At 37.7% G+C, this 7,232-nt stretch overlaps 3 protein-coding genes across 3 annotated transcripts; 2 read left to right on the top strand and 1 right to left on the bottom strand.

Moving 5' to 3' along the window:
• Positions 1–2,406: 2,406 nt before the first annotated feature.
• Positions 2,407–3,381, top strand: LY79DRAFT_572948 (uncharacterized protein). Its single transcript, XM_060559412.1, has one exon. It carries the CDS (start codon positions 2,844–2,846, stop codon positions 3,204–3,206), a length of 363 nt encoding a protein of 120 aa, XP_060407279.1. The 5' UTR covers positions 2,407–2,843; the 3' UTR covers positions 3,207–3,381.
• On the top strand, positions 3,382–4,836 carry LY79DRAFT_572946 (FMN-dependent dehydrogenase). Its single transcript, XM_060559411.1, has 2 exons — positions 3,382–3,683; positions 3,743–4,836. The coding sequence occupies exons 1-2, from the start codon at positions 3,529–3,531 to the stop codon at positions 4,758–4,760; spliced, it is 1,173 nt and encodes a 390-aa protein (XP_060407278.1). The 5' UTR covers positions 3,382–3,528; the 3' UTR covers positions 4,761–4,836.
• Positions 4,837–5,684: 848 nt separating this feature from the next.
• Positions 5,685–6,644, bottom strand: LY79DRAFT_663942 (uncharacterized protein; the record flags this gene model as incomplete). Its single annotated transcript, XM_060562856.1, has 2 exons — positions 5,685–6,205; positions 6,433–6,644. 2 exons carry the CDS (start codon positions 6,642–6,644, stop codon positions 6,004–6,006), a joined length of 414 nt encoding a protein of 137 aa, XP_060407277.1. The 3' UTR covers positions 5,685–6,003.
• Positions 6,645–7,232: the final 588 nt, after the last annotated feature.

Raw genomic sequence — 7,232 nt, 5'->3', positions numbered from 1 at the left:
TTTAGTAGGTGTTTACATAGGCCTAGCGTCTATAGGTGTAGGTTTAGTATACTCTTGTGTAGTTACTACACTTTTTTTTACTAGTGTTATAGTACTTTATTTAATAGCTATTATATTAGCTTAAAGGCTTAGGATAGCGTTATATATTTTAAGTAAGGCCTTATATATAAAAGCTACCTTCTTTTATACTAGCGTAGGCATATTACTTAGCTTACTTATTTAGTTAGTTAGTAAGTCTAGATATATAAAGGGTTAGTACTACCTTTTAATAGGTGTATAGTAACTTAATATAATTAATCTAGACTAAGGAGGAAAGGTTATTTATAGTAGTATATATATTATATATATAAGGTTAAATAAGGGTACTAACTAAGCGTTAACTAAGTATATCTACCTTACTAGCTTATACGTTATAGTAGGTAAAGCCTTACTACACTTACTATAGCTTTAGCCTATAATAATTAGTACTACTTTTATAGCCTTATTATTACCTTTTAACTTTAAGAAACTAGCTAGTAAAATCTTTTAACTTTAGTAACTATACTATAAGTAATTACTCTCTAGGTTATAAAGGTAATAATAATAGTACTTTAACTTCTTTTACTATATAAAGAGTTTATAGTACTAGTAATAAAGTAACTAATAAAGTAATAAGTAAATAATAATAAAGTTAAATTAAAGATAGCTACTAGTAAAAAAGTAGTTAATACTACTACTAAGTATATAAGTTAACTTTTTTACTACTAAAAAATAAATTAACTACTATATTACTAGTAAAGTTATTTATAGTAAGTAGTAAAGGTCTACTAGTAGAATTTTTACTTTCTTTAATTACTACTATAGAGGGTAAATTACTTATAATTTTACTTTATATAGGTATTTTGTTTTTTACTTACTACTAAGTAACTATAACTACTAGGCCTAGTAGTAAAGTTTTTAAAGTTATTTTATAGTAAAGTATTATATTTTATTAACTTTTAAGGTTACTAGTAAGTAACTTATAGTAAACTTTATTAATAATTAAACACTAGTTAGTATTATTACTTACTTTATTACTATTATAGTAACTTACTTAATTTATATACTAATAATACTTTATTAGATCTTACTATAGGTTTTTCTTTATATCTTTTTTTTAGTTAATTTTATCTTTTATTAAACTTATTACTATTTTTTTTATTAATTTTATATATAATAGCTAGTTACTATAGTTAAGTTACTTACTATAGTTAGGTTACTTACTATAGTTAGAATACTTACTATAGTTAAAGTACTTACTATAGTTAAAGTGCTTACTATAGTTAGGTTACTTACTTATTAACTTTATAACTAATTATAGTATACTAAATACTAATATAGATAAACTAGTAGAGTATATAAGCTTTATACTAAAGAAAATATCTTAAGTCTAGTAGCCTAGGTTACTTAGTTAAAAGCTAAGTTTAGCCTATAGTAAGGCTAATTACTTACTACCTACTTTACTAAAGTTATTACTATAGTAAGTATTATTTTTTACTTTTATAGTTTTCTTTTTTTTATTAAACTTAATAGTTATCTATAACTTTAATAATAAGTATTACTTACTAAGTTACTTTTAAAAGTACTTTTTTATCTTTTTTAAGATTTACTTTTTTTACTTTAACTTAATTATTATACTTACTAATACTTAACTTATTAACTACTATACTATTTAAAAAAGCTAGACTTATAGTACTATAATACTATTAAACTAAAGGCTAAAAATAAAATAGATTATTACCTTAGTTAGTAGTAGTAGTAATAAAAAGGTAGCTATAGTAGTAGCTACCTTTTATTACTACTATAATAGTAATAAAGTTTATAATAGTGTTTTAAAGAAGTTAAAAGTAAAAAGTACTTATTATATAGGCTTTTTATTATTATTAATAAGCTTACTACTATTACTATTATTATTATTATTATTATTATTATTATTAACTTTTTCTTTATTAATAGTTACTTTTATTAACTTCTTTAGTATCTTAAAGGTTATTATTAATTTTTTTACTATTACTATAGTAACTATTAGCTTTTATAGTGTCTTAATAACTATTATTAACTTTATTACTACTACTATAAGGCACTTAATAACTATATATAATAATAATCTTTTATAGGTAACCTTATAGGCTTAAGTACTATTAGCTAGTAGCACTAGTAATACCTCTATACTACTAGGGGTAGTATTCTTCTTCTTCTTTAGCGCTATTATTAAATAGTAATAGTAATAAGCTTATTAATTAAAGCTATTTATACTATAGTATTTATATAATATAAAATAATTTAAAAGTATATAGCCACTTGGCAGGGTAACCCCCCTGTGTAACCCTAACTAGGGTAGTTATTATAATAGTGTTACTAACGCACAGACTAAAAAGTAGGTTTTGGACGCTGCCAACGCAACAGACTGTAACGTCAGCCACCAATTGGGCAATCGATTACCTACTTAGCTAAGTAGTATGAACCACTAGAAACGCGGACAACTTTCAACTTACATTTCTCTGCAGTCATCAATCGCCCTCGAATACCATAGTGTTGTATTGGACTTGATTCAAGCTGTTTCTCAACAACCATGGGAAACAAAGACCCTAGTGCGGCCGCTGCAGGCGTTAGTGGAGATTGCGCGATGCCAATGACGCTGTCAGAGTTCGACACCTACAACCGCCTTGCCGTAATGATGTAGAAGTTTGTCATTACACGATGCTTGTGAATCAAGGCCAATGACATTCCTGGTCCGTTTCTAAATTGCATCCTAGCATGGCTATTTTCGAAGAACCTGGAAGCGCCTCTACTATGCATGCACCGCGCCTGATAGCACGGCGAAAATGACCGACGACCAGATCATCAGAGAAGGGTTATTCCTCTCTTATCGTCTAACCAATCATCACAATCTCGAAGAAAGCTCTTTATTCCCTCTTCTTGCTCTCAAAATGCCGCACTTTCGGGTAGACGACGCAGTATTAGTGGAACAGCACCGCCAAATACACGGCGGGCTTGAAGTATTCCAGCGGTACCTAGAGAATTGTCGGACGCGCAAGAGTGAGTTGGAGCTGCAAACTCTCAAGAGCAAAATGGATTCGAGGGGAGATGTGCTCCTTTTGCGTCTTGATCAAGAAGTCGAGATGTTGGGAGCGGAAAATATGAAGAAATATTGGACCCCAGAGGAGATGCCAGTAATGCGAATTTGAAATATGCCAATTGTGGGGTACATCTGAATTTTGATTAACGCTCAATAAAGCTCCGATAATAACGCGCCAAAGACATATTCCTTTCAATTGGGACTCTTAGAGTTCAGTCTTACGGAACAGAGTCCGGCTTCGGCTTTGGGCGATCGTGGCGGCTCGCGAGACCAGAGCGGATACGGAGCATCGCAACCCCCGAGATCGGACGACCAGTTCGGTCGAGTACACAAATCCCCGGTTTTTCTCCATTCGACCAAACTTCCGACCTCAACGGTCTTGCCCAAAATCTTGATATCGAAAATCTGCGGTCCTTCAAACAGTAAGAACCATGACTGCCGTTACAGAAGCCCATCATGAACCGGTGAACATCGCCGATGTCTATGAAATCGCGAGAAAGAAGCTCGCCACGCCAGCGTGGGACTACTATCGAACCGGTGCCGACGATGAGCTCACGCTCGAACGCAACCACGCAGCCTACAACGAGTGAGCCAGTTCCAAACTCAATTGTTAGTCGGCATGCTAAACAGTCTGTTTTCGTCTAGTATTCTTCTCCGACCTCAAATGCTTCGCAATGTAAGCAGCATCGATACTACTACTAGAATCTTTGGAAAGCGTTATGACATTCCGATCGCAATTGCCCCAACTGCTTACCAGAAGCTCGCCGGCGGTGATGGTGAACTCGACGTTGCCCGCGCCGTCTCCAACCTCGGAACCAACCTCACACTCTCCAGCAACGCAACAACATCTCTTGAGGACGTCGAGAAGGCAATCCCTCAACGCGGTCCCGAGTACCCCCGACCATGGTTCCAGCTCTACTTCCTCGGAAACCGAGATCTCACGGCGCAATTGATCCGACGAGTCGACAACGCCGGCTATGAAGCACTAGTGCTGACCGTCGATACCGTTATCTTGGGCAACCGTCTCCAGGAGCGGAGGACGCCGCTGGAGCTTCCTCCAGGAATCGCCATGGCAAACGCCGAGTTTGGCGCCATTTCCACAGAGGGTCTCCTCCTGCGAGCGAAGACGGCGGCAGAGTACAACAAAATCCAAGACGAGAACCGAGACCGTCTTGTCAACTCAAGCCTTGAGTGGAATGAAGTCATCCCTTGGCTTCGATCGCAGACCAAGATGAAGATCATCCTGAAAGGAATCTTGACGGCAGAAGATGCCCAAAGGTCCATCGACGCTGGTGTGGACGCCATAATCGTGTCTAACCATGGGGGACGCCAACTTGATGGTGTCCCGTCAACCATCGAGGCGTTGCCCGAAATAACGGAAGTCGTGAGGGGGAGGATCCCAGTCATTGTTGATGGAGGCATCACCCGTGGAACCGATGTCTTCAAGGCTCTCGCACTGGGTGCTGATCTGTGTCTTATTGGAAGAACAGCCTTATGGGGACTCGCATGGGATGGACAGAGGGGCGTTGAGGGAGTGTTGAACATTCTAGAAAGGGAGCTGGCAAGAGCAATGGCGTTAATGGGCGTGGCGAAGCTGAAGGACATCTCCAGAGGATTACTTGGACGCGCTAAACAAAACGGGTTTGGCGTTGCAAAGCTATAGTAAGTCAAAGCACCCGCTTTCCGATCACCCCCACTTTGCAATCACCTATTTACACCAAAACTGCTCTTTTTCACTACAGCTTTAACTATATAACCCTAGTCTTAATAATTCTAAGAAAATTATTATATATAAATAATTATATAAAAAGTTTATATACTAGTTATATAATTTTTTTACTAAGTATAGGTAAAGTATTAGCTACTTAAAGCTAAAGTAGTAAAAGTGTTAAGGTTTTAGTATATTTTACTAGTATTTTTTAATAGTATTAAAATCTATATAACTTTAGAACTATAAAGTAAAAAAACCTATAATACTTTATATAGTTACTTTATAATATAAAGTATATATTTACTAGCTTATACTATAGACTATACTAGCTATACTATAGTATATACTTAAATATAAAATTTACTAAGAAAGTTTTATTAGAGAAATTTTAATTTACTTATATAAGCTTATATAAGACTATATATATTATATAGAAAATATAACTACTTAATATAGTAAATAATATAGCTATTTATAAAGTTTTAAGCTTATACTACTAGTAAATACTAAGTTATAGCTAATAATAATTTACTAGTATTTTAGTATATCTTTATATAAAGCCCTATATCTTAAGTTATACTAATAGGAATATAGTAAAAAACCTAGTATAGTAAAAGTAAGTATATAACTAACTATAGAAAATTTTATAGAATTAAAGAAGCTAGGGTTATACTATTATAGCTATAGTAAAAAGGAGTAGTTTTGGTGTATTTTAGTGTATTTTGGTGGGGAATAGGTGATCGCCAAGCGGGGGTGATCGGAAAGCAGGTGCTTTGACTTACCAGGAATAGTCGGCTTGGTATTTCAGTGATTGCTGTTTCGAGTGCAGTCGAACTTGGAATGGTTCTCTTGTAGATACTATTAGATCTTAGAACTGCATCATACATCACGCACTTAGCCCTGAAGAGACTATCTCTTGCATTCCTCCGACGATGCATGTCACATGACCCCAATCCAAGCTCATTAGAAACAACACTGAAGACAAAAGGTTCTCTCGTAACACCATCAGACTATTATCAGCCAAATTTGCGCCTAGTAGGAATACCCGAACTTCCTGTTCACAAAGTCCGTCAAGTCCATCAAAACTTCGTCATCTTCATTTACGTCGTTGTAATTGACTAGCAGCCTCAGCCCCCACGTCGCTTTTCTTGTTTCTCCGCTTCAGAATAACTCTGAGGGTAATTGCCAAAACGACTTAGCCGAAGGTACAGCCCACAATGACTTCACAACCGATTCCGTAAAAATGCGCTTCCAACGCAAGGAAGGCTTGAGGTCCAATAATGTTATTGACACAACACACAAGACAAATGCAGTTGAGGTAAGGCGCTCGGTGTGCCCGCGACATTGGCAGCTGGCATCTGCAAGGCGACGGCAAGGGCACCGGCAAACGAGAAACCCTGTGGTGGGTGGTTAGATGTTAGTACTTATGGGGTACAACCATGCTAACAGGGGTTTTCCACGATGTAGTAGATACAGAGCTGTCAATTATGTCACTGTGGCCCTACCTTGGGAATCAATTTCTTCTGCGCCTTCTAAGCTTCGGGAAGCTCGCGCAACTGAGCATGGTAAATCCCGTTTTGTTGCAAGAAGATATCAGCCTCGCCAAGGCGCTCGACTGACTAACCTTGAGACCTTCGTCAGCACTGCCGGGGCGGGAAGGTGCTTCTCCGCAATTTCCAGGTCCTTGGGCTTGGGTTGCCCTGCGTTAAGAGACGCTTCCGCGGTCATTGTGGAGTACGGGAAGTGGACAAGGCGAAGTTGTTGGTAGCTAGTAACAAGGATTGAGTCTACGTTGGACGAAATGGACACAATCAATGCGATCAAGAAGTTTTCCATATTATTGCATGAGGGTTTTGTGTTAAGCTACGTTGACCTGAACGAGAACAGGTGACGATGTTACATGTACGGGCTTGGGAAGGACGAGTTGTCTCAACTTTTTCGACGCAGGAAGCACAGGTCGCAGATGCCTCACTATTCATCGCCGTTGAGGAGGGTAAAATCTATCCGATATTGGCTGTGGCGTTACCGAAGACATTGCTCTGGGCTCCTAAATCAGATAGGCTGATGGCACTAATGGCAACGTCGCTTTTGTTTGATAGCGGGCTACTTCCGACGATATAGTAGTAGGCTAGATAACATATCAGATAATCCCCGTCAACAAACCGATAAGATTCCCAGGATTAAGGTTGCTTCCCCGCGCCACAATGGGGGGCACAGGCAACGTTGGCTTGAATGCCGTGGAGAACGAGTGGAGTTGCCGTGGGCACAGTACGGATAAGCTCCCTGCGACGTCGGGAAAGCCAATGAATTCGGGAAATAGAATTGAACGCCGAAGTGGGTGTGACTGTTGAGTGGAGCTGCGTCGGCGAACCTCCGCCTTATCAGCATGCGCGTTGACTAACAGATTACCATTGCTAGCGTCCT

Source organism: Colletotrichum navitas, assembly GCF_030913465.1.
Source record: "Colletotrichum navitas strain CBS 125086 chromosome Unknown LY79scaffold_169, whole genome shotgun sequence".
Classification (NCBI taxonomy): Eukaryota; Fungi; Ascomycota; class Sordariomycetes; order Glomerellales; family Glomerellaceae; genus Colletotrichum; species Colletotrichum navitas.
This window is presented reverse-complemented; position numbering and strand designations above follow the sequence as displayed.

Excerpts from the sequence above, each read along its gene's own strand:
- LY79DRAFT_572948 (XM_060559412.1), top strand. The coding sequence starts at position 2,844 with ATGACCGACGACCAGATCATCAGAGAAGGGTTATTCCTCTCTTATCGT.
- LY79DRAFT_572946 (XM_060559411.1), top strand. The coding sequence starts at position 3,529 with ATGACTGCCGTTACAGAAGCCCATCATGAACCGGTGAACATCGCCGAT. Across the intron at positions 3,684-3,742 it reads AACCACGCAGCCTACAACGA|TATTCTTCTCCGACCTCAAA; the intron begins GTGAGCCAGTTC and ends GTTTTCGTCTAG.